Source organism: Urocitellus parryii, chromosome 3, assembly GCF_045843805.1.
Source record: "Urocitellus parryii isolate mUroPar1 chromosome 3, mUroPar1.hap1, whole genome shotgun sequence".
Classification (NCBI taxonomy): domain Eukaryota; kingdom Metazoa; phylum Chordata; class Mammalia; order Rodentia; family Sciuridae; genus Urocitellus; species Urocitellus parryii.
In genome coordinates, this window is record NC_135533.1 from 82,788,179 (window position 1) to 82,813,048 (window position 24,870).

Here is a 24,870-nt window from a genome sequence, read left to right on the forward strand (position 1 = left end):
TGTATGTTTTTTACTAAACAGGGACATTCCATACTCCATAGACCTGTGGTCAAACAGGAGGCCACAAAGGAGTCGGATGGGAAGCAGGAGATCACTTTTTAATTCATTAAGGACTGAGCTTTCTCACTAAGGAAAAAATTCCTGCTACCTCTCTGGGATGTCATTAGGACTTTAAATTAATGGGGATTTCTCGAATTAAGGACAATTTCTCTGAGCAAGAGGGTATAATTCTGTATATAAGGCAATAAAACTAAAGGGAAGGACAAACTCAAATACTTCCCCTTCAAGAAGGTGCCAGATCCATCTTATGTAAAAACATACATTCCACTAATCTTATACCATCCTCTTAACCACTAAAATGCAAATGAAAATATTCTTCAGAGTCCAGCACCAGCAGAATTGCTCGTCTGAGCAATTCAAGAGCTGTCTGAGGCAAAAAAAAAAATAGCTACCAAATTAAACTTGGGTAGCTTACACATGGGTGAGTAACCCTGGGTTTTCTTATTTCTTAATGCACCTGGGAGAGTTTGATTTATTTTTCTCCAACATAATTTTATAAGGCATAAATTTAATTTGAATTTTCCCTAACCTTTGGAAAAGTAGTGTTAAAGCTTCGTTTTTTTTAAACCCACACATTAACATTCAATTCTTTCACTTTTATTAAATAGTTTATATATAAAAGGAAATATTGAGGTGTTCTGTATTCATATAAACAATCATGGTAACATTTGAAATTGTAAAGAAACCCACAGAAGAAAATATGGACTTAAATACTTACAATGCTAAGCTAAGCACAAGTGATCATTCTAGATAATATCTTTTAAATAGATAGACACAGTTTGTGCTGCTTCTAGGAGCAAACACAGGAGAAGTACCCTCACAAATCTTTCATTCTCTTTACTTTTTTTTTTTTTTTACCACAAGACAGGATGGTCCAGTTTGGAAAAACCAAGATCTTTTCTAAGTTCCAAATAGGTGCCGTTGCTCACCCAAGAGTCGTCACTGGATTTCCTGTGGAAGAGGAAAGAGTTTCTTGCAGACTCTAGAAAGCATTCTCTTATTTTCTCTCTCTCCCTCCTCTCCATCCCCTCCTCCTAACGATCATTCTCACATGCATTTGACCTCCCTGACAGTCCAGTACTGGAACTGTGGGGAGGCTGGGAGCCTGGAAACCATTTTGTAATTTCTGACCTTAACTTCTGAAACTTGGAGGCTGCGAAAAGTGGTGCTTCTGAGAGAAGGACAGGTGGAGGGAGGCTGTGTGGTATATAAAACGTGGCCAGAATGACAGCCACCACTCTGGGGATGACCTGTGTAATCTCTACACATCCATGAGGAGGATCGTAGGATGATAAGTGAACATTAAAACAAAATAATGCTAGAAAGGATTGGAAGCCACAAGAGTCTGCAGAGAATGGTCTTGATTTACTTACTTTTTTGAATAGTTAATATACTGCATAGATTGGAATTCAAAAGACACGAAAGAAAACATAGCTTTTCAAAGTTCTCTTTCTCGTCCTATCTCCCAACCTCCCAATTCTTCTACTGGACACAGTGATGTTATCAGCTTCATTCTGTCAGAAATATTCCATGCACACACACATACACACTCCACCCTCTCCAGGTTTTACATAATGGTAGTACTAGACAGTAATCAGCACCTGGAGTATTTGACATAATATATATTGGAGATCATTTCTCAGCAAACTGCAGTCCAAGGATCAAATACAGCCTTCCACCTAGATACATATTTTTAGGGCCTCATGCATGCCAGACAAGGATCCTACCACTGAGCTACATTCCTAGCCCTGATGGTCTTTGAAATAATGTTTTACTGTGACACAACCATGCACATTTGTTCAGTATCATCTGTGGTTGCTTTTATGTGAAAGCTGGGTTGAGTAATTGCTACTGAGACCTTATGGCCCATGCAAAGCCAGGAATATTTATTATTTGCTCTTTATAGGAAAATTTGGTGACTCCAGCCATAAGAGATTCCTGATTTTTCTTTTAAAGAGTTGTAAGATGTTCCACACTTTTCTAAGTGATGCCCTACTGGTGAACAGTTGGGTTGTTTCCAAACTCTCACCATTATAAATAAAGTATTATGTTATTTTACACAAGTACAAGTATAGTTTCATTAAAAAATTCCTGTAAGTAGCGTTGCTGGGTCAAAGAGCATGTGTATTTATAGTTTTCACTGATATTATCACGTGTTTAGGAGCAAAAGTGGAGCACAGTTCCCCCACATTCTCAGGAACATAGATTTTTATCACACTTGCTTCCCTATCCCAATAGAGGGACACGTTTCAAATGAGCCAGTCTGTGTGTCAGATAGTTCACTGTGGTACCAAGAGGCCTGATTTGGTCTGAGCTGCAGTTTCCACTTGGAATTTCCAGTGATATTTTCACGATTCTTTGACAGATGCCGACAGTAACACCCAAGCCCTCATTTTCCTCTCCAAAAGCCCTTTGCCAGGTTTCTCGTTTGAACAGTTTCAAGGAGGATTGCTATAGCTGAACAACTCTCCTACTGAAAAAATCTTCCCCATCCAGTACTACACTGTAATAATAATCCTTTTATAAACAGTTTTTACAAGTGATTATATTAACAGCCAAAAGGAAAATGAGAGTCGGCTGTCCGACTGTGGTGGTTTCCAATCCTTTTCCATCCCAGACGTCCTTTTTAGAGGACGGTAAAGACAGGGCTGGCCTTATATCCACACTTTGCCTTTGAATGTTCAGTCGTTTCCCAGAGAGCTCCACAGACTTGGTGAGGCCATTCTTAATGCTTTTATTTCAGGTGCACTTGATGAATCTCCTTAACTAGTCTCCGAGACAGTCTGGCTACTCACAATTTTAAATGATCCTAAAATACACTGTAATGACTGTCTCTGTAAACATAGATTTTCTTTTTTTTAAAAAAAGATGAGACTAGGGCTGGGGATGTGGCTCAAGGGGTAGCGTGCTTGCCTGGCATGCGTGGGGCGCTGGGTTCGATCCTCAGCACCACATAAAATAAAATAGAGATGTTGTGTCTGCCAAAAACTAAAAAATAAATATTAAAAAATTTTCTCTTTCTCTCTTAAAAAAAAGATGAGACTAGATGATTTAAGAAGGAGAAAATAAAAGAACCAATATAGCTAAGGGTACGTGTATATCTCATTAACTTGTCAGTAAATCAATTGATTAAACTGTTAACTTATCCATTTTTCTATATGCTGCTTTTTTTTTTTCAATAAGGAATTTAAGGCGTCTCTCGAAAATGCTTAAATGAAGTTGTGAATATTTCAGGATAAAACTCTAGTGGTGTGATCTTAAATTGCTAATATCCTAAGTGGGAGGAAGGAACATTAGCTTAAGGAAAAAGTGCACTATATTGTGGAGATGGAAACATTATTTGTTGCTGTTTTGATGTTTTGGGATATATATTTTAATGCTGCTGAGAGATTAGTAGCTAAATCCTTCTAAAAGTTATTTTATTTGTCCATTAAAAGCAAGCAAACAAATAAAATACCCCCAAACAACAATGCAACACTAGTTTGGGTCCTGAGAGCAGGATGCAGTGGGAGGAGAGCAGGAGCTGGGTATGCGTAGGCCTATTAACTTTGAATAAAACAAAACAAGAACAAAAACAAGCAACAAAAACCCCACCTTAAACCATATAGAGCTCCAGCCACGTTGTCAGGAGAGCCAGGTCCCCAAATGGGATGTTCCACTGGGTCCTGTGTCAAATCACCGACAATTCCCTGGGCCTTTGTTTCTTCTCAGTTAAAATTTAAAAGGGGATGGGGACAGTGAAGACCTACAATCTTTCATACCTCTTTTAAAAAATTAAGGCTAGGCTGGTTGTGGTGGCCCACGCCTGTAATTCCAGTGATTTGGGAGGCTGAGCCAGAAGGATTGCAAGTTCAAGTCCAGCCTCATCAACTTAGTGAGGTCCTAAGCAACTTAGGAAGACCCTGTCTCAAAATAAAAAAAAATAAAAAGGGCTGGGGATGTGACTCAGTGCTCAAACGCCCCTGGGTTCCATCTCCAGTACCAAAATAAATAAATAAAATATCTGTTTTAAATAAGACTTTCTTAGCAAGTTATTTTCAATATATTCCAAATCCAAGCCCAAGTGTATTGGAATTTCTTCCATTCAAGAGTGAAATCACTTGGAATTCCACTTTGGTAGCCAGTGGGGCAATCACGCATTATCTCTATCATTGTATAAAATACATCTATGTGGGTGACCAATCTTAGCTATGAATTCCGTAAGCTGGCCTGGTATTGGAACCAGCTCTGACTATTGCCCTCGAATCTTCCACAGCATCTACTGAAACACTCCACCCACAGGGTGAGGCCCTGCAAGGGTGCTGGGAAAGAGCCAAGGTTGCACAAAGGAAGGTGCCAGTCCCACCCAAGGACAGTGATGAGAAATGTCACAGAAGTCAGGCCCTGGCACAGAGAAGGGTTTTGCCATTCTGGAGAAGAAAAATCCTCCAGAAGCTGTTGTCTGGGGAGGGGAAACTCTTGCTCTCTTTCTCCAGCCCAGCAGCACGAAATGTAGCCAGACCTCCCAACCCACGTTGGATCCAGGCACAAACCTGAAAAACCGAGGCTGGTGTTCCACGTTACTTTCTTCTAAGACCTTCCGCCTTTCTCTCTGTAGCTGTTCAATTCTCTGCTTTTGTATTTCAGCTTCTTCTATGTTCCCTTCTTCTAGAAATCTGAGGCATTGAGGGAAAAAAGTGAAGGATTGTATTTCCAAGAAAACATAACAATCATTACTACTATACTTCCACGTGTTCAAGACTAGATACTCAGAATCTTCTCCTACTTCTAAGACTCCTCTCCCAGCCCTTATCTTGAGGTACAGAGGGTTATTTTGTGAATTGGTGATCTTGACATGGATCAAAATCTTGTACCTATAAAAGGGAATTTGGGGCTCAGTCTCTATCGTCTCCAATTCCACTATGTCTCCCCAACCTTCCCACAGGCAATCCTCTATTATTAGTGTCTTGGGGGAATCTTTCCAGAGATTCTTTACGCATACTTAGGCAAACATAAATGTATGTTCTTATCCCTCCCTCCCTCTTAAAAACACAAATGGTAGCATACTGCAGTATGATCTATAACCTTGAATTTTTCTTTTGCTTTCCTTTTTACTTAACAATATATCTTGGTGATCGTTTTATGGTAGTACTTAGACCTATTCATTTTTAATAGCAGTGCAATATTCAATTGCATGGCTCTAAGTTAATTTATTCAAACAATTCCCTGTTGGTAGACATTTTAGTTCCTCATTTTAAAATTTACAATTAATGCTGCAATGAATGACTTTGTGCATCTGTCATTTTACACCCGGGAAAACATATCTGGAGGAAAAAATTTTTAGAAGTGGAACTGCTGGGTTAAAGGGTGAGTCTGTAATTTATATGTTATCAACCTGACCTTTATAGGGATTACAGCAATTCACATTCCCATCTTCGTGCTACGAGCAACCTTTTCTCTACTCAGAGCATATCAGATTTTAGAATTTTTACCAATCTGATAAGAAATGATATGTCCGGGTGGTTTTAAAATTAGCATTTTCATATCATGACCCAGGCTGATCTTCTTTTCATATGTTTAAGAAAAATCTGCATCATGTATTTTGTACACTGTCCATTTTCCTATGCCTGTTACTTTCTACAGTGTTGCTACTCTTCACAGTAAGAGATGTAAACACATATTTCTATCAGTCACCTATCTTTCAGCCTTGATTATATGTTTTTTTTTTTAATTTGGTCACAAAAAAGTTTCTTTCCTTTTTTAAAAATAAAGTCAAATGAGGTAATCTTTCTTTTGGCTTCTGGATTTTGAGACTTAATTAGAATGGCTGAAGGGCAAGATTATTATTCCATTTCACAGAGTAGGAATCTGAGGCCGAGAAGGATCAAGAAATTTATCATATATCACACGGCTTGTTAATAGCAAACCTAGTATCATAACTTAGTTCTCAAAATGGGTCTCCTGACCCCTCAAATAGACAAGAAGTTCTTAATTATTACATGCAGTGAAACTTTTCAAATCAAGATTTTCTTTTTATATTTCCATAGAAATGGAGCTACTGATAAATAAAGGCTGTGCCACACATAGATGGAAGCTGGTCTCCAACTCTTCCATGACACAATTGTTTAGCCTCCCATCCCTGACTCTATGACATTATCTACCTTGCTCAGTCTCCTTTGGTGGCCTGAAAGTTGTTTAATATGACTTTTTGTAGATTTTTTTAAAAATTTTACATCTCCAGAGAAAAAGATCTGAAAAAAAAATCCTTACCTTTGATCTGGTCTAAACCGAGTGTCAGTTGGGGGCAATAAAGACTTTGACAAGGAGTCCATTTCATTTAACTCCAATGCAAACTGTGTGAAGCCATAATATTGCTCATATCCTTTTGGCATGGGATCTAAAAAAAAAATAAATCATTCATTCACTCCTAACTTGCAGTTCATTTAGATTACAATTTAATTCCTTTACCTTTTCCATCTCAGCCCAGCTACAATTGTTCTCTCTTAGCTCTCAACCATTCCATTTTGATTACAATATTCTGACTAACAAATAGGTGCTGCATATTTCTCTATAAATTTTCTTCTCTGTTAATATTCTATCTACAGGGGTAAGAACTCTGTTCGGTCCTACAGTGAATTGAAACAATGCTGTGAAGGTGCCATACAGTTTGTTTTAAAATAATTTGCTATGAAAATAAACATGGTTAAAAGGACTCTGATCTATTTTCCCTGACCAGTTAGAGTTTTCCTCTCAAGAATTCGTTGTTTTTTCTTTTTCTTTCTTTTTTTTTTTTTGGTACCAGGGATTAAACCCAGGGGCACTCAGCCACTGAGCCATGTCCCCAGCCCTACTTTGTATTTTATTTAGAGACAGGGTCTCACTGAGTTGCTTGGCACCTCGACATTCTAAGGCTGGCTTTGAACTCATGATCCTCCTGTCTCAGCCTCCTGAGCCCCTGGGATTACAGGCGTGCACCACCGTGCCTGGGGAGAATCCATTTTTTCTTTGAGTGATATCAGACTCTCCTGAAACTGCCCAGTACCTGGAACAGTGTTGAACCATAGTACGTAATCAGTAAACCATAGTACATAGTCTTCTTTTCTTCCATTACTGCCTTTCTTTTCACCAACTCTTGTCCCCTAAAATCTTACATGTTTAACTTTAAAAAAAAAAACATTAAGAATATTGCCAACTTGAATTCTAGCAAAAAACCAAGCTAAACACACCCAAGTTTCTATATCAGGTAAGCCAAATGTAGACTAATAAAACTCTTATCATATTAACTCTCGCTATTCATATGTATAAATAAAAATGCTTTCCATGAACTTTCCTGAAGATTCACTTTTTGAAGCTTCAGAAAGTCCTCTTTGTAACTAGTCCAATTCTATGTGTATCCTAAGCATAAAAATAATAGCAAAGCTTCCTATTGTGTCTTCCACCCCAGCCCCCAGGCACCAGAGAGCAAAGATAGTGGTTCTTCTTCTTCTTCTTCTTTTTTTTTTTTTAGTATTTTTTTTTAGCTGTAGATGGACATAATATCTTTCTTTATTTTTATGTGGTGCAGAGGATCGAACCTAGTTTCTCACCCATGCAAACCAAGTGCTCTATCACTGAGCCATAAACCCAGCCTGTGGTTCTTCTTAAAGATGGCCCAGGGATGCTCATAGCCAATGAGGAGACGTGAAGTTAGGAATCACAATGACGGCTTCAATAGTGTTACTTTGTCAAGACTCTGCTTTAACATCCAGAGAGGTTGATAGTTCTCATCTTAGGTACTTCATGCAAAAGAGAGAGACTATCTCACTTGCAAAATCTCATGCATGCCTCTAAAGCTAACCACAGGGACAAGTCATTCCAGCCGCACTGTGACCTCTGCCATGGTGAAAGGAGTGGCCGCCACCTGTTGAAAGAGGCATTCACTGTGGCTGCCTACTTTATGTTCATTTCTCTCGCTTGCCAGAGGAACACGGATTCTGTTCAGGTGGCATTGTACCCTCCCCAAGGGATGAACCCACGTCCATCTGAATCTCTCCTGCCCACCTTCCTGCCAACCGTCGTTTCCAGAACAAGTCTGGGCCCATTTCCTGCTGACTTGATCTAAAGACATATTTTCTGGGGGATCCTAGGAAATACTGCATTCCTGAGGAAAGGGAAGCACTGGAGAACCAAGCTCTTTGTCCTCCCCTTCCTCCCCACTTGGAGCACAGTCACATGGTGATGAGCTATTAAGTTTTGTCAACCTTTTTAAATCCACAAGAAGAAACACCATGGCACACTGAGAGAGGCAGGATGGGCTTCCATTCATTGATCTATGTCTTTGGTCCCAGGTAAGACTGACCATGTAACAGCCAGGGCCACCACCCTCTCTCACTGGTAAGCAATGGCACATAGCCTCATGGTTTAAGCTACTCATGAGTGGTTTTCTTTTTGGTTTTTATCAGCTCAAAGCATCCTAAGAGCTTTTACATCATGCCCCTACTTGGAAACAATCTATTTTTCAGGTAGGAAGGTGATTAAACATTGTGGGACATGTTGAGGGAGGCAGCTGCTTCAAGGACCCAGCGACCTTCTGGAATCACAGGGGAGGTCAGCACAGCTCATGGGTTAGGTCAAACCAGGATCCTCACTCTTGTAGAGTCCCCAAGTCACTTTTTCCAGTAACACTTTCCTCTTGGTCCTTACTCTAGGATGACTTCTTGCACTTCACTGACCTTCCTTGGTAGTGCCCAGCACAGTCACATGTGTGGGACACACGACTGCCCATTGACTGGCAGCGGCCTATTCTGGGGCTGAGAACCCAGGACCTGGCAGCATCTGCGGTGCTGTGGTAAGGACCTGGGGGGACGGTTAGGTGAATGAAAGAAGAGCAAATCCCTCTAACCCGATTCAAAGCAGGTAGATACTGGAGACACTGAATGGAACTGATTCCTGTGGGACAGTGGTTCCTCTTGCCCCGTCCACCTGCCTTCTGTGTGACTCGGGTCAATGGGCCCTGAAACTCACTTGCTCGCCAGAGGCACATGGATGAGGAGGAGCCCCCGCAGTAGATGCTCTCATGCCATTTCCCAAAGAGCCTGTGCACCGCTTTCCCACTCCTGTCAAATACCGTGCCTTCGATCTCGTGGGCATTAGTACTCCAGTATTTTGCCTAGAATGCAAATGAGAGTTGTCTGTGTAGTACTTTGGTGTCAGCTTATTACACATATTAAGAAAAAGCAAAGCAAGAGAATGAATGCTAAGAGGGATTCTAGACCAAATATTGCATATGGCTTGCCAGGTCTGGGGTTGTTTGTTTTTTCTGACATTAAAATGTACAGCACAGTATTTCAAAATACGTATACAATGTGGAATGGCTAAATCAAGGTAATTAACATATTTTGCCTCCCATATTTATTTCAGTGAGAACATGTGAAACGACTCTCAAGTACATGGTACACCATCATTAACTATTCTCACCACTTCTACAATAGATCTCTTGAACTTATTCCTCCAGTTTAACTGAAATTTTGTGTCCTCTGACATTTCCCTCATCCTTCATCCACAACCCCTGGTAACCACCACTACTCTTTGATTCTTTGAGCTCAACTTTTTAAAAGTGTGCATATAAGTAAGATCATGTGGTATTTGCTTTTCTGTGCCTAGTTTCCTTCGCTTCCATGTTTGCCAGGTGCATCCATGTTGTTGCGTATGATAGGATTTTCTTTGTAATGACTGAATAATATTCCATTGCTTGTACATAGCACATTTTCTTTATCCATTCATCTGTTGATGGACACAGACTGATTCTATATCTTGGTTCTTATGAGTAATGCTGCAATGAACATGGGGGTGCAGATTTCTTTTGGATATTTCCCCAGTATTGGGACTGCTGGATCATATGGGAGTTCCATTTTTAATTTTCTGAGGAACCTTAATCCTGTGTTCCCTGTTGACTGTACTGGCTTACATTCCAACCAAGGGTGTGCAAGTGTTTCCCTTCCTCCACATCCTTGCCAACACTTTCATCTTTTTGATAATAGCCATTCTAAGAGGAATGAGGTGATATCTCATAGTGAGATATAATTTGCATTTTATTGATGATTAGTAATATTGAATATTTTTCATGTATCTGTTGGCAATTTGCATAGCTTATCTGGAGAAAGGTCCTTTTTTTTTTTTTTTTTTTTTGGTTTGTTTTTGGTTTGTTTGTCTGTTTGTTTTTCCTGTGCTGAGGATTTAACCCATGACTTTGTACATTCTAGACAAGTATATCCCTAGCCTCTTTACCCATTTTTAAATTAGATTATTTGTTTTCTTACTATTCAGTTCCTTATATATTTTGCATATCAACACCTTATCAGGTATACAGATTGCTAATATTTCCCCCTATTCCAAGGGTTGACTCTTTACTGATGTTTCTTTTGATGTGCAGAAGTTTTTTTGGTTTGTTAAAACCCATCTCTTTATTTATTATTTTTTCTCTTGTTGCTTGTGCTTTTGGGTTCTAGTTTAGAAAGAAAAAAAAAAATCATTGCTTGGATCCTTGTCATAGAGCTTTCCCCTAAGCTTTATCTGAGCAGTTTACAGTTTGGGATCTTATATTTATGTATTTAATCCATTTTGAGTTTTGTATATGAGGTGAGTGAAAGGTCTGATTTCACTCTTTTTGCATGTGGATATCCAGTTTTCCCAACATTGTTTATTTAAGAAAGAGTTCTTTCTCGTTGTGTATTCTTGGTATCTGTCAAAAATTCAGTTAATTATAAATGTGTGGATTTACTTTGGGGTTCTCTATTCTGTTTCCATTGGTCTACATGTCTGCATTTATGCCTGGGTTCAGGTTTTTTTTTTTCTTTAAAAAATAATAACTTAAAAAAAATAAAAAATAATAACTTTAGAGGCTCAGGTTGTGGCTCAGTGGCAGAGCGCTTGCCTCGAACATGTGAAGCACTGGGTTCCATCCTTAGCACCACATAAAAATGAATAAACAAAATAAAGATATTGCATCCATCTATAACTAAAAAATATTTTTTAAAAATAATAACTTTAGTTATTTAGTAAAAATCAGTGGTTAAATTTCTATTTGGTTTGTAATTGGATTATTAACATTTGTGCAAGATACATTTCCCCCTACCTTCCCTACATGCAATGTAGGAATGAAAGGCTCAATTCTATTCTTGGTTCACAAGCCCCCTCCTATGGAGCAGCTGTTCCATGGCTGTCTTTGTGACTCACTTCTAGGGCACTATGCATCTGAATACTACAATTTAGAAGAAATAAATTTGTAACTCATATTTTTTTCCTTAAAGGAAGTAGTTATTTGCAAACCAATCAAGGATAATGTTGCTTACATTTGCAGTTTATTATTTTTCCCCAAAATTAGTACTGCTCGTTCAGATCACAGGAACGTGCACAACCCACGTTTTCTCTGTGTATTGGTTGCCGTCAGTGACTGATGCAGCCACGCGCTCCATTCATTCCAGCTCAGCTCCAGCCCAGTTCAGCTCCGTCTTGTGGGTTTTGTACAGTACCACACTCCAGCCAGAAGAGGGAGCTCCAACTCCCTAGAGTTGATTTTTTTCAATTCTTCCCAACTACCTGGCTGCCCTTTAAAATCTCCATGAAAGAACAGAAGGCATTTCTCCATAAATCAAAAATCCCAGCACTATTTTCAGCTGAAAACAGAATCCACATTTGGAAACCAATAAAGTTGAGTGGCATTTTCAGGCCATATTCTGGTGGTTCAGTTTCTCCATTCCCAGGCTGAGGTAAAAATGGGAAGGAAGGGCAGGGTGTAATAGCATCTCAGAGGCAAATCCAAACTTTAAAACTGAGTTCTCCAGTCACACAAAAATGGAGGTGGTGTGGGGTGTGTGTGCGGGTGACTGTCCTTAAGTTCTTAAGTTAATTATGAAGCAGAGGTCAGATTTTCTCCTAGAGATATTTGCCAACAAATCCAACGCTGCCAATTCAATGGGAGGCCACAGAGGGGCCCAGCCATACTCCATAGGTAACCAGCATCTGCTGTCAGGTTCTCTTTCAGCACTAGAGGCAGGTCCAGTGTTCATTTCTCATAACTACCAAAGTGGATGAGAACAAGGTAGATGGTAGATGTTGGAGTTGAGCATATTTCCTTGGGGAAAATATTCAGAATTGGGCGATCCAGATCTTGCATTGGACAAGAGGTAATATACTCCTGCTCCAGGTTGCCTTTTGATTCTTTTTTGCAGAGAGCTTAGGTGAAGCTTTCAAGATAGGATCCTTTTTATTTCTCCCCAAATATAAGGTCATTACCAGCTTTATGTCTTTCTATAACCCAATTTGACTTACAGAATATCATAAAGACTCCAATCAATCTTATCATAAGTGTCCCCTATGGGTTACAAGTAGAGCAGAGAGGTATTGTGTGAAATTCCACAACTGGAACCTCATCACTCAGCTCATGATTTTGATCTTAGTTAAATGCAAATATTCATTGAGGAGGATAATGCTTTAAAGCCATTTTAAGTGCAAAAGATTTTCAAGGGCAAGAAGGATTCAAGGAGGGAGAGAATATGGAGGGAAACCTCAAATCAAAGCAGTTGAAAGATAAAAAGACTATTCTATATGTCTTTAAAAAAATCTGACCAATCTTTCCACTTATTCTCTGAGTATGATGGACCTCTGCTGTGTGCCAGGCACCCACCAGGTCCAGGCAGCAGAGATGATAAAATGGACCCAGTTTTTTTCTCTTGTAGAGGATGGTGAGAAGGGTATGAAGAGTAGGAAAACAAAACAAGAGCAATTTCAGATGGTAACAAAAACTGTGAAGAAAATGGGTTGAGAAAGAGAGTGACCGGCAGGTTGGGTGGTGATATCAGGGTCTGGGTGGAGCAGCCCAGGAAGAAGGAATTGAGGAAAGAGAGAAGGCAGAGTGGCCCAAGGATGGAGAGGAAGGACGAGATGGTAGTAGGAGCTGAGGTTGGAAAGGGGTGAGGGTGGTGTGTATATATGAGTGTGTGTGTCATGCATGCACATGTGCAAGTGAATGTGCACAGAGCTGAGGATAGGGAGTGCAGACTGTGCAGCACCCTGTGGGAAATTGCTGGAGGATTTTGCTCAAAGGACTGATATGGCATGACTTTTCTTATGGTAAAACATACAAACATAAAACTTCCCATGTAGCCATTTCCAAGTGTATGGATCAGTGGTATGACACACTTGCAATGTGGTGCAGCTGTCACCACTATTTCCAGAACGTTTCATCCCCATTAAATAACTCCCTATTCCTCCCTGCACCAGCCCCTGGCAGCCACCAGTCTGCTTTTTGTCTCTCTGATTTGACTCCTTGAGGGACCTCAAGTGACTGGAACCTGCAGTATGTGTCCTTTTGTGTCTGGCTTATTTCATGTAGGATAAAGTCTTCAAGGTGCACCCACGTTGGGGCGTGATGACGTATTTTAAAAGGCATTCTCTGGCTTTGTGCTGAGGACAGATCACAGGAGAGTAAGGGTGGAAGGAAAGAAGATAGGACGGGCCTTGGCCCTTGTCCAGGTGACAAACAAAGGTGGGGCTGTGGTTGGGCAGCCTCTGGCTCTGATTATGTGTTGGCACAGAGGTGAAGGTGACAGATGCCTCAGATGCCCTTTGTCCTGGGGCACCAGCTCTGCCACCGCCCTTCCAGGGTCAATGTTCAGAGAGCCCCCCACCCCTGAATTACCTTTATGAAATTCACTTTGCAGTGGCAGGAATCGTCATTCAGGTTCTTGATGACGATCTCTCCGTAGTGCTCAATCCACCTCTGTCCACTTAAGATGTTGTGGATGCAAGAGGTCACTTTGTTCCACTCAAAATGATCTCCAAAACTAGAAAGGAGGGAAGAGAAGTAGTAATGGTTCCCAGAGGAGCCAGCAGCAGATACAAACACTGGCTGCATTACAAACTAAGTCTGGCAAGTGTCACTCATCCCTTCACTCGGGGACCTCACACCGACTGTGCCAAGCGGGCACTCTGGGTGTCTGCTCTTCAAGGAGGACCTTCTGCCATACAGCACTCTGGAAGCCACCAGGGACTTTGCTAGAAGCTGTGGTTTCCTGGAGTCTCCTGCTCCCTCCTCTGATGAAGGAGGCAGCTCAGAGCCAGGAGCAGCCTGTGTAAAGTTATTGATCCAAGACAGGGAAGAAGGCAGGAGGAAGGTACAGGAGTCTTACACAATTTGCTACTCATCTATTATTTATATCTTATACAATGAGAGAACATTCTGATTTTACTTATGGAATTAAACAATAACTATGAAGAGACAGTAATAAGAAAAAAACGCTTAGGTGGCACTTGCTATGTGCCAAGTACTATTTTAAGCGCTTTACATATATTATCTATTGAATCTTCACAACTGCCCTTTGAAGAAGGTGGTTTGTTGTCTCCATGTTGCCAGTGAGGGAGCTGCTGATGTTAAAGGAAGGCAGCAGCCTGTTGGAGGACCACCATGAGCAAGTGGCAGAGAGGGCATGGGAATTGATGCAGCCTGGTTCCATAACCCCTGGTCATACTCATTTTGCTTTATAAATAAGTATCAATAATCTCTGCAAGATTGAGACTATGTCTTTTTATTTTTTTTAAGACCATGTCTTTCTAAAAAGGAATTTTTGACAATGAGGCAAGACAACAATGTTAAAGAAAACTACCATTCTTAACCTTGTTAGAGGGTAGAAGTGAATTTTTAAAAAGCATCTATTCAGAGAAACCTGTTCTGCAAGAGGCGTTTCTTCTTGAGGGAAAGAAAAAAATGAGACTGCCCAAATGAGAAATATCTGAACTCACTGTCAAACAGATTAAAAGAAAAATCATACTCTCATTGCTATAGGGTTGGCAGGCATCCTATCCCTAAAGTGGGTTCTTGGCCCTAAATTCTGTAAAGTTTCTAATCACAAAAGAACAACTTACGCTGGCAGAGTCACATGGGTTGTGCCAATAGGAACAATTTCCATGGATTTACCCCAGAATTTGTTTTTCCATCTCACATCTGAAATGAAATACCAAATAATACATACTTAGTAAGACAGTAAGGTAGATCAAAGAGTTCTCAGGCTAGATAAATGAACAACAACAATACAGTACAATCATCAGTTATTATATAGGAAAATATCTCATGTCAGTAAGTACCAACTGGGTACCTAGAAAATCATAAGACAATCAGGGAAACTAAAACTATAAGACAAAATCCTTCCTTTGGAAGTGTTAATAGCATGAAAAAGGTAGACAGAAGTGGAAACAACTTATGAGTACACAGAGAGGCCCAGGTACTCACTGAGTGTGTTATAACTGAATGGAACTAGAGAGGAAGGAATGACCAAAATGTCTGGAGACAGCATCAGAAGAGGTTCATCAGAAGGGGCCATTTAAATGAAGCTTGGTAGAATGTTTAGGAGTTCACCAGGCAGAGAAAAAGCAGCTTAAGGCAGAAAAAATAGCTTATTCAAGCAGACAGAGATGTAAAAGAGTAGAATGTGGTTTTGTCCTATAGGTCCGAGGTTGTCTAGAGAGAAGAGTAGAGATTTAGATGGAGGGAGGAAAACAAAACAAAACAAAACAAAAACCCAGTGAACTCTATAAGCCTGGCTGAGAAGTCTGGTTTGTGTGCACTGAGGGAAAATAAACCTGAAACCCATGTGATTGGATACAGACCTTGCAAAGACAAATAGAAGCAATGTGGAGAATGGAAAAAGGGTAGAAGAGATTAAAAACAAGTCAACAAGAGGCTATTGTAATCGCCCAGGGCATAAACAGGAATGAAGTGAATCATCAATAGCCGTGGGGATGCAGTTGTCCCATAAATATTAAAGGAAGAGAAATAGACAGGCTTAGTGGAAAATTATATAGAAATCAAGAAAGAAAGGGAGAATTTATGAATGATATCAGATTCTTCTAACTTGCATGAATGGTGGTACCAATCCAGGACACACGACTAGAGGAAGCAGGGAAGCCAGTGTGAGCCTGGGCTGGGGTCCAGCTGAGAGGTAAGGCTGAGACCAGGAGTGGCTAGCTGCATAGTATATGAATCTATTTATATGCAATGCCCCAAATAAGCAAAATTATATAAACAGAAAGTAAATGAGCAGTTGCCTAAGGATGGGGGATGTTGAGGGAAATTGGAAGGGGAAGTATTTGCTAAAGACGTTTCTTTTGGGAGTGATGAAAATGTTCTAAGCTTAACTGTGCTAATGACCACACAAATCTGAGTAGAATAAAACCCACTGAGGGGCTGGGGATGTGGCTCAAGCGGCAGCGCGCTCGCCTGGCATGCGTGCGGCCTGGGTTCAATCCTTAGCACCATATACAAAGATCTTGTGTCCGCCGAAAAACTAAAAAATAAATATTAAAATTCTCTCTCTCTCTCTTTAAAAAAAATAAAACCCACTGAATTGTGCACTTTATATGAGTGAATTGTATAGTATGTCTGTGAATTTTATATATATAAATTTGTGACCTAAACGATAAAAAGATAACTAACTGGTTGATGAATAAAAACTAATAATGTATTGTATGGTTTATAACATACATAAGTAAAATGTTTGTCAACAATAGCACACATACACACACACACACACACACAAACACAAAGGTTGGAAGAGGGGAAATGGAAGTATACTTTTAAGTTTTTCATTCTATATGTGAAATAACATTACTTGATGATAGATTGTAATATGTAATATTTAATATGAATCCTAAACTAACCAAAGAGGTATAGCTAATAAGCCAACAAAGGGAATAATAGAGTTACAGGAAGTATTCAATTAATAAAAAATAAGGGAGGAAAAAAGGAAGGGAAACAAAGAAGAGATTTGACAAACAGAAAACAAATAAAAAGAGGACAGTTTAACACAACTCTATCTATAATTGCAATAAGTGTAAAGATCTACACAACACAATTAAAAGGCAGAGAAATGTCAGATTGGATAAAAAAAGATTTAAGAATCATTGAACTTTGAAAATATAAGGAATTATCCAGAAAATGGTTGGAGGAAGAACTGCCCAGGAAAAGGATGATTAGGAACAGAGTCCAGGAGGAAACTGTGGCCCACCTGGAGCACACAGGGACTACCTTGAGAAGACCCCGTCAACTAAATGGACAAGTAAAAATGAACAACAGCAAAAAAAAAAAAAAAAAACATAACTTCAAAATAGCAAAGAAGAGTTATTCATGATATTTAGCAATTACGACATTAGAAACCTTAGGAGAATTGTTTCCAGAGAGTTTTGATGAAAGGTAGAGAGATTTCAAATCAAGCTTCAATTTTAACTTTAACAGCAAAGACTGAGAAAGGAAGCCATGGTACTTTAAACTGATCATATCAATTATCTCCAGAGAGAGGGACTGGGTGGCTGAGGAAGGGGATGGCAATGGAGTCACAGCCTACTGTTTTGTACTTTTTGAGTTTTACAAAGATCTGTAGGCACTGTGGGAAATCAGGTGACATCATTGTTAGCAGAGAAAAATGCTTTAAAAACTGACATGTGCTCACTGTTTGAAAACCCAGGATGCTCATGTTTTATTTCTAAGGTAGATTCCAATTTATTTTTTAATAAATGAAGATGTTAGTAAAATGAATTCACCCATGTCAGAAATATTTACAGCCTTGTTTATTCCTGACAACAATTTGCTACCCTTTCCCATCCAAAATATAAATTAAACAAAATTTTAGGAATGACAATCTTAAAATGAAAAAGAAGTCATCAATATAAAATGTGATTTCAGAAGTAAGATTTCAATGTTTTGAAAACAAAACTTCCCTTGCTATCTATACTCTGATAAATACAGGGAAATATTTAGTATCTCTTGAAATAAGAGAGGCATGACAAGTAGCCATGGAATAAAATAGAGAAAAAGTTACAGGAATAAATAGTGTCAAACTGACAAAGATGAAGGATTTATTTAAAGGGAAAAGCTAAACCATCTTTTTGAAAATATCAAACTAATATCAATTAAAATAAATCACTCAATATCAATAAACAATTGACAAATATCAACTACTCTTTAGAGGTAAGAGGTGAGAATGTCAAGTGGAGCAGGTCCTCCAAAGAGACCTAAGTCTTGGGATTATTTGATCTTAGTAAGCATTTATAGTAATTCCTGAATCAAATAAATCTATAATCATTACATAAAATGGAAGTCAAATATATTAGCACATTACCTTGCCAGAAAACAAAATTTCCAGATTCAGCATGACATGCAGAGATAGGTGGATGGTGGCTGACCTAATAGAGACAGAAGGCAAACACCAAAAAAATGAACAAAATGTTGCATATCATGAAATATCTTCTTTTCTCCTTGATCTGTGATATGACACAAAGTACAGAGACTTCACTGAAAGAAAACTTCTGTAGTTTCCTTCAACAAGTCTGTCCTCAAGAGGGCGCTCCTGATACAGTCATCTGTGAATTGCTCAGCTTGATCAGGGTGTAGAAAGTTGTTAATGGAAATCTCTGGAAACCTCTAGAAGCTTCCCTGGGAATGTGTCCCAGTAGCAAAAGATGAGGATAGAGAGGTATTTTAAAAGGTGTAAAAATAAAAACAGTCATTTGAGGACTGCCCATTCATAAACCAAATGATCTGACATTGGCTACCAGGTATTTTAGGTTTTCTAAAAGTGCTGGCAAATATTTTAACTAAGATGTCCAAGAAAAAGAGTTTAACATGAAACCTCCAAGCAATACAAAAACACTCTCCCTTGGGCTCAGCAGATTTAACTCTTGAAAAGTGCTTTAAAAGCTGATTTAGCCTCATTAAATTTAGCCTCTTTTAAAATCATCTACAAGAAGACTGATCCAAGATAACTTTCTCTTTTTAAAAAAATTTTATTTATTTTTAGGTGTAGATGGACACAACATAATGCCTTTATTTTTATGTGGTGCTGAGGATCAAACCCGGGTCCTGCCCGTGCTAGGCAAGCACTCTACCGCTGAGCCACAATCCCAGCCTCCCAAGATAACTTTCAAAAAGAATAATTTCTGTAATAAAGAGCTAAACAATTATAGAAAGGTTCATTAGCTGTTAAGAATTATGTATTTCTTTTTTGTCAAAATAAAAGTATCTTGAATAAAAAAAGTAATTATGTCCCAGAAAAGAAAATCCCTACAACAGAGACTACCTTTTGATGTAGGGTCACTACTTGTTTTACTCACTAATTAAGAAGATAAAGAGAAAATGGCTCTCCTTCCATTTTCCTGTTATCTTAGTAATACTCAAGGAACATGTTCTGTCACCATCATTCAGCGCTTGGTGAAACATGCTGGTAGTAGTGTTTCCAGAAATTCTCTGAGTTAGCTGGTTCTTAGCAGTAATACCTTAAGTTTAGAATATTTATCCCAAAGCCTTCATATTGTAAACACAGAGACTGAAACCGGAAAGATTAAGTAACATTTCCTTAAACACTGGTAGTTAGGGGAGAAATAGAGGGACACCAGTGTTTCTGGTTTATCTCAAATTGTTTTTACTCCCCCCCCCCAAAAAAAAAAGTTTTAAATAGGTGTACACTGTTTTCAAACACATGAAACACTCAGAATACTAAGTCCAGCCTGGAATGGACAGGTATGTTTGAGGAGAGGAAAAGGACCTCAGATATCAAAGGCATAGCCACTTGCCTTGATCTGGACCCCAATTGTGCAGAGGAACAGAGTTTGAAACCTGCTCTGTGCTCCCCACTCCTGCAGGTGGAGAACACAGGGATGGAGTGACCCTGAGTTGTGTACATCACAGACATGTGTGGCCAGTAGGATTGCAGCAGAACCCACTTGGGCCAGAGAGGAGTACAGATAAAGACTGACAGAGTGTAATCTTTCACGTGACTCAGGGAACTTAACCTCCAGCTGCTCTATGACGCAGGGGGTGCAAGTGTGCGGTCACTTGGTTTCTCTTAGCTCCCACATGCCTAAGAATGACAGTCCCTCACTGTCCTTTGGGATTTTCCAGGGCAATTTTCACTTTAAACTTAGAAACCTAAAGTCCTATAAAAGCAAATCTGTGTTTGCCTTTGATTTTTATTTATGTTTTTTTAAATCCAACCACTTGGAAGTGCTTTCATATTACAAAATGCTGCATCTCCTTCCTCCTTTCTCCCACCCAGAGAGCGCTCGATGAAAACAGCAGAGTTAACTTTAAACCATGGGATCATATAAAAATAAATCCAGGTCAGACAGTCCTTACCTGCCCCTCCACTTCCCAGCCCCACTGTGGAGTGGGAGGAAACTTAGGGAATGTTCCTCTCTCCCAAAAATGTAGACATATTTTAAAGTGGATTATTATAAAGTAGATTATATTCATCCCACAGAAACAATATAATAATGGGGGAGGTGAGCATTATAGCCTTCCTCAAGAACTTGGCATCTGTTATAGATTTAGCCAAATATAAACATCAAAGCAAAATAGAGTATATAAAAACTAGTCACGTATTCTGCAATATAGTAAATCCCATAAAACAGGATAAATAGATTGTCCATATAAATTATAAAAGATGACCTATCAGAGTCAGAAAATCAAGGGATAAGCAAAATAAAGGAAGGAGGAGGGCAGAATCAGGTATCATAAGGCCATAGGGAAGGTCATAGAGCAGAAGGAGGAGATAGGGAGAGAGGCGGGCTGGTGTGGGGAGGAAGCACAGAATGAATTTTTAAAAATCATGCTATATGCATATAAAATATTCCACAAGGAATTTCACCTTTATGCATAAGTAGAAAGAACCAATCAAAAATAAATAAATAGACGAGTGAAAGAAAGACCAGAAGAGTAGAAGAAGGAGAATGAGGGAAGAGAAGAGGGGACAGAAAAGGCAGGAAACGTGAATTGAAATTGAATTCCATGCTGTGGGATTGTGTTGGACTGAACCCGATTACTAGGTATAACTATAATCCTCCAATGTAAAAGAAGGGGCTATTATGCTACTATATATACATCTGATAAAATACAACTTTGATTTTAAAAAAAAAAACTATCATGCCAGATTAATAAATGGCCCTAGATGGGCCCAAAAGATGCTTTCCAAATGACTAAATATCAACATTCATGTATCAGTGATTTTGCTGATTCCCCTTTAGGTTAAATGGGTCTTTGAGAATGGTTTATGTGCACCATTTTGCTTTTAAGAAGTTAACAAAGCTTCCTGGGGCAATTTACAAGGATGCCTTCTTTTTTTAAATACATTTCCTCCAAGAGCAAAAATTATTTGTGAAATGTTTCTGGATCATGCACCACAGGCTGCACTAGGGTCAAGAAGTCAGGAGACCTTCTGTTGTCCCACCAATCCTGGTTCTAATTCTGCAATGTCATCTGCTGTCTGTGTACCTTTGGGAAAATTTCTTAATCCCTTTCAGCCTCAGTTACCTTGTTTGTAAAACAGGACTAACGCCACTGATGGCCTATACAAAGAGACCACACATTTAAAATGTGTACAGAATTGTATACTGTCCAGGCAGAGGCTAGATTTTAATTTTTCTTGAGTGTATGAGAGTATTTCCACCTGGTTCTCATGGTGACCTTTTATCTTCATTCACTTTATTTTATAAATAGAAAGTCAGACAAGACTTGCTCAATGCTACACCATTAATGAGTGACATAGGCAGCATGCAGTCCCAAATCCAGGGCTCTTTTCTCTATGTCCCAGTAGCCTTTCTATGTCTCCCCTCAAAGTGGAGCTCCTGTCCCTCTCAAAGACACTGCACATCATTATAGTCCCTTTCCGTGAACATTTAAAGAAAGCATCTTTTGAATCTGACCTTTCCCACCTCTCTGAATTTCATTTATCTCTCTGTAAATGAGGTCTTAGGATCTCTCTTGGCTTCAAAATGCTGTGATTCTAATATCTGCTCTCATCATCCTCTCTGACTCCCAGCACCACAGGGGGCAGGGGATGCCAGCCAATTTGGAAATATGATTCTAAGGCTCTGAATAGTTTGAATGCCCATGGGAAGGGATAATTTAGAGTTAATCCCTTAATCTTTGGTGATGGCAGTCTTTCTACTGAATAATGAACATAACCTAACCTGTCTTTGTTTATATGGGATTTGGTTTGGTCTCTATTCTTATTCTTATATCTTAATTCAGAACCCCCCCAAAAAGGCAATAGATGCTTTTGAGTTTGAACTGATTCAGCCCCAGAGGAGATACTCAGCCTATAAGACGAATAGAGGCAGACCTTCTAGCTTCCTGCTCCATTGCTTCTCTCCAAAGAAAAGCAATTCCTAATTTATAAGGATTCCTAAGGACTCAATTAGTATATTGTTTTACTGTGCAAGTATTTATATGACTTCTTTCTTTCTTTCTTTCTTTCTTTCTTTCTTTCTTTCTTTCTTTCTTTCTTTCTCCCTCTCTCTCTCTCTTCCCCCCTCCCTCCCTCTCTCTCTCTTTCTTTCCAGAGATTGAACCCAGGGGCACTTAACCACTGAGCCACATCCCCAGCCCTTTTTATATTTTATTTAGAGACAGGGTCTCACTGAGTTGCTTAATGCCTCACTTTTGCTGAAGCTGGCTTTGAACTTGTGATCCTCCTATCTCAGCCTGCTGAGCGGCTGGGATTACAAGCGTGTGCTGCTTCGCCTGGCAAGACGTGTATCTTTCTTCCTATGAGCTTCACTGTAATTCTTCTAATTCTTAAGAACACTTATAATTTATTATTTATTTACATATATGAGGCTTTTCTTTACCCTGCTATAAACATTTTGATTTATGCTTTGAAAGTATTTTATATAAAAGTTAGTGGTCAAAGGAGAAGCAGATGAGGACAAGATATATTTATTTTGTGCATTTTTCTTTTTTGGATTTAGAAAAACATCAAACATATCACTTTTCTCCTGTAACTGCCCAGAGACAGAGCTACATAGCTCTCCTTGTTCCTGCACCCTACAACAGTGTAGGACAGCTTATGGAAAAGGGAACATACACCAGGTGAAAACAATCACCCAGGGAGGGGACTAAGGGGCCATTCTTCCCATGTCATTCATCATTTACTGTCTGACTTGAGGTGTCAGGCACTGTCCTAGTTTCTGGGAATAAAATGATAAACAAAAACAAAACCCCTCACCTTCATAATAGAGTTTATATTTTAGGGCAGAAAAGGACAGACAGACAAGACATGTAAGCACCTCATCTGTCAGTAGTGACAGGTGTTAGGGAGGACAAAGCAGGGGGTGAGGGATAGAGGTGTGGGTGGGGAGCAAGATAGCACTGTCTAACAAACGGAAACCTCTGAGGCTGAAGGAAGCAAACCAAGAGGATATCTGAGAGAAGTACATCCTAGGCAGAGGACATTGCAGATGCCAAAGGCTGGAAAACAGTGTGAATGAATGGGAAGCAGCAAAAAGGCCAGCATGGCTACTGGTGAGGGAGGGGAGAATGCAAAGAAGTAAGGCGACCGATCTGCTGGCCTTGGCGTGTGTGGTGGGCATGGCCAGGATTCTGGATTTGATTCCAAGTTATTTGAGAAGTGGGTGGAGGGTGTAGAACAGATTTTGCTTCTGTTTAGAACACTCACTTTGGCTGCTGCGTGAGGAACTGGGTGTGGAAATGGGACCAGCTTGTGGGTCCAGTGCAAAAGCCTCAGTCACTGATGACCCAGGCATGGGCCTGGCGGGCAGCACCGTGGCGCCCTGCAGTGGGAATGGCTGGCTTCGTAAGGGAGGCCCCTGGGTTTGCTGCTGGATGGATGTGGATTATAAGTCACAGGGCTACTAAAGATGATGCCAAGGAGACTGGCTGATGTGGGTGAGAATGCACCTGCCAACTCTATTCTCTTCCCCTGTGTTCCAAGTTAATTACTCATAAACACACAGCTTCTTGCAAAACAATCCAAAACACAAAGTGATTATTTGACTTAGAAGGGTGGCAAACCACAAAGCAATGGCTTTGTTGCTTTCTATTTGGTTGTTACTAATTTTATTTGAACAGCTTGAATTTCCCCTCTGATGGTATTTCTAAAGTCAATGCAACTAACTTTGATCAGTAGTAAATAACTGTCACCAGAGGTAAAAGAACTATCCACCCAGGTCACACGTGTGTGCCAGGAGAAAAGAGATAAAGAGAAGCACTTGTAAATTTGGCCAAGAAAGTATGCTCAGAGTTCTACAAATGAGCAACAGAAAAGGAAGAAGAATTGAGCCAAGAGAGCAAAGCGGAAAAGACCTCACCTGAGTCTCACATTTCAATGACATTTTCCCCTTGCATTTTAGTAACTTAATAACCACATTCAGCATTTCTGCACAAACTCTCAACAGTAGTTAGCTGGGTGTGGAAACGGTTACAACTACTTGAATAAAGATCTATATGACTGAGGTCTCATGTACACAGAGGAAAAGCTACTTTTAGGTCACAGCTTAAGCAGCTCCAGGGGCACCATTGATTACAAGATCACAGCTTAATTGTGTGTCCCTTCAACACCAAACCCTTCTCAAAGGTAGGAGAAAAGCAGTGTGGCTAACTGCAAGGTCAAAGCCATCATGCTAGCCCCACAGGAAACAACCCTGACCGGCAAGGGAAGAAGGGTGCTTTCCCAGTCCTCCTTTTCTGGGTTTATTTAGAAAGCTGAGACTGATTCACGTTTCTGGCCACAGAGGTGGAACAGCCCAGGGGTGGAACACAGGACAGAATGTTTATGACATTCCTGTCAGTCTCTCATTCACAAAAGCCACACCTCATTCCACAGCAGGAAAGAATAAAGTCCTATGTTAGTTTGGATAGAGTGGCAATTGACAGGGGGAGAAGGAGAGATAGCTGATCATCAAAAAAAGGAAATAACTAGATAGCACTTCCCCATCAACTGGTTGCTAACGCCTCCTGTTGGGAAGGATTGCATTTTCCAACAGGAGCAATCATCACCTGTCTTTTAG

At 39.8% G+C, this 24,870-nt stretch overlaps 1 protein-coding gene across 1 annotated transcript in view; it reads right to left on the minus strand.

Moving 5' to 3' along the window:
- Positions 1 to 914: 914 nt before the first annotated feature.
- The window catches only part of Osbpl3 (oxysterol binding protein like 3), a 144,598-nt gene continuing 120,642 nt past the window's right edge, over positions 915 to 24,870 (minus strand). The window contains exons 17-23 of the mRNA XM_026400221.2: positions 18,189 to 18,252; positions 14,941 to 15,019; positions 13,718 to 13,862; positions 9,043 to 9,187; positions 6,310 to 6,436; positions 4,593 to 4,715; positions 915 to 1,011 (exon numbers count right to left, since the gene is read on the minus strand). Of these exons, the coding sequence (XP_026256006.2) occupies positions 915 to 1,011; positions 4,593 to 4,715; positions 6,310 to 6,436; positions 9,043 to 9,187; positions 13,718 to 13,862; positions 14,941 to 15,019; positions 18,189 to 18,252 (780 nt within the window). The remainder of the gene's footprint in view (positions 1,012 to 4,592; positions 4,716 to 6,309; positions 6,437 to 9,042; positions 9,188 to 13,717; positions 13,863 to 14,940; positions 15,020 to 18,188; positions 18,253 to 24,870) is intronic.